This window comes from Mastomys coucha, unplaced genomic scaffold, assembly GCF_008632895.1.
Source record: "Mastomys coucha isolate ucsf_1 unplaced genomic scaffold, UCSF_Mcou_1 pScaffold3, whole genome shotgun sequence".
In the NCBI taxonomy this organism is placed as follows: Eukaryota; Metazoa; Chordata; class Mammalia; order Rodentia; family Muridae; genus Mastomys; species Mastomys coucha.
The window spans coordinates 5,927,733-5,929,780 of record NW_022196909.1 but is presented as its reverse complement, the minus strand read 5'-3'; the positions used below and the strand labels follow the sequence as shown (position 1 = coordinate 5,929,780).

The following is a 2,048-nucleotide window of genomic DNA, read 5'->3' as shown; positions in this document are numbered from 1 at the left end:
TATTCACGGCTGTTTTATTTCCTGTGATGTATAAATTAGCCACCTTACCCCTGCAACGCCAGCGCAAATGAAGGAAGAGCGAGGACCAGAAAGGTTGCTCTCCAGCTCTAAGCAACATAAATGGAAACATGCAGAAAAGTGGAATGGAATGGATTCTGAAGTAGTTGAAATGAAGAATACAAGGCATTCTGTAACAGAGAACTCTAGAACTATTCTGATCTGACACAGCCCACAGCCAACACCTCTAAGGCAATTCTCAAATGCCTCTGTGTTTGAGCGCTCTCCAGTTAACAGAGGCAATTTCCTGTGATACCCCAGGAGAAAATGGACAAACATTTGGAGAAGACAAATTGTTTAATACATGCATAGTTGCTACTCTTGAGGAAGCCAGGGCAGATGGAGCCATGGCAAGTTATCAGCAATTTCTAGAGATCAAAGTTTCCACATATAACTGCTAAAATGTTTTGACATGTTCTGGAATTCCCAGGGTCTTCTATAATGCACCAGGTTGTAATGAGCACATTCAAAAATGCCTTTGGACATGTAAAACTAGCTTAGTCAGGATCCCCACCACACCTAAGGCTTGATCTGATAGCCAGAACCCCGTGGCATAGCTCACTTAAGATAATCAGACACAGTTCTAGAACCCCATGATACTCACTGGACCAAGAGCAAGGCTCACTCTGCACATCTGGAGAGATGTCACCTTGATTTGCCCTCTGGCTAGAGAGTCTCCCCCTGGATGCTGACCCTCAAATCAGAGACTTCTGTTAAGAGACCGGACTTGACCTTCAGCTAAGATTCACTGCACAGGGAGCCGCCTGGGGAGATAGGATTAGGAACATAGTTAAGGACTCTGTGTGTGAACACCGTGTGAAGACCCTCAGGATAATAAAACAGAACTTTTGTTATACTAACTATACCTTCTTGCTTATGACACAGTATTCTCATACAGTAGGAGTTTGTGACTCCAAACAGGAGTCTCATTAGGAGATATGCTACTTTGTGGTGTGTGTAAAAAGATATTTGAGAAGTTGGTAGTGCACCCACAGGGAGGCACCATGGCTATGTGGAAGAGATAGTCCTTTGCTGAGCAAATCACCAGACATCCATATTCCGTCTGTCTATTTGCTGTGGCAAGGCTTCGCTACGCAGCCCTGGCTGTCCTGGAACTCAGAGATACCCCTGCCTCTGCCTCTGCCTCCTGAGTTCTGGGATCAAAGACATGGGCCACAACAACAGGTTATGGAGACTGTAATTTTGATGCAGGAGAAACTTGTAGTAAAATTGATGCTATAAAAGATTTACTAAAAAACTTGCTTAGGAAATACTGAGTTAATACGGAGTAGAATTTAGTTAAAGGGTAATTACCTCCAAGATGACTACTCACCAGGTGTGTTAGAAACTGTGAAAAAGAAGGTTTTTTTTTTTTTTTTTTTTTTTACCATAATTGAAGTTTAGAGTTGTCGAGGAAGTTTCTGCTAAACATTCAACACGACACGACGGACCTCCAGTTAGGCTCTATCCCCATGAAGGACTTGGAACCAGTCAGTGGGTCTATTCCCATATCAAAGAACATGCCTGTAAGAGGCAGCTCAAGTGGACAGAGCAGTTACAACCATCATTCACTGTGCCCTGGTCCACCTTAACTGTCCTGCGCTCTTAACAAGAAACACATAATTCTGCCAGGTGGCCAAGATGAGCCTGGGTAACAACTATGTGAAAAAAACAACACTGGTATACTCAATAAACAATTCTGATAATATCTTTGTTGTGTAAATCTCCCATGTGCCCAAGTCTCCAGACTTGCAATCTCCTATGTCCATTTAAATTGTTTGGCGTATAACCTGGGGCCAGGACCTCAAAGAGACTTAAGGATGATGCATCTGTGGAAAGAATAAGCCCACAGTGTGTGTGTGTGTGTGTAAGCAAGTAAGATCTTCAACTGGAGGCATTAGCCACAGGCAGCCTCGTGGGGTTTTGATGTTTATAAAGAGCTTTTCCTTTACTAATCTCTCTCTGTCTTTTCTGTCTTTTTTTTTTTTTTT

The 2,048-nt window shown here is 42.9% G+C and overlaps 1 protein-coding gene across 1 annotated transcript in view; it reads left to right on the top strand.

Moving 5' to 3' along the window:
* Positions 1 to 1,461, top strand: part of LOC116075404 (sodium-dependent glucose transporter 1A-like) — a 12,524-nt gene extending 11,063 nt beyond the window's left edge. The window contains exon 7 of the mRNA XM_031348522.1: positions 1,427 to 1,461. Within this exon, the coding sequence (XP_031204382.1) occupies positions 1,427 to 1,461 (35 nt within the window). The remainder of the gene's footprint in view (positions 1 to 1,426) is intronic.
* Positions 1,462 to 2,048: the final 587 nt, after the last annotated feature.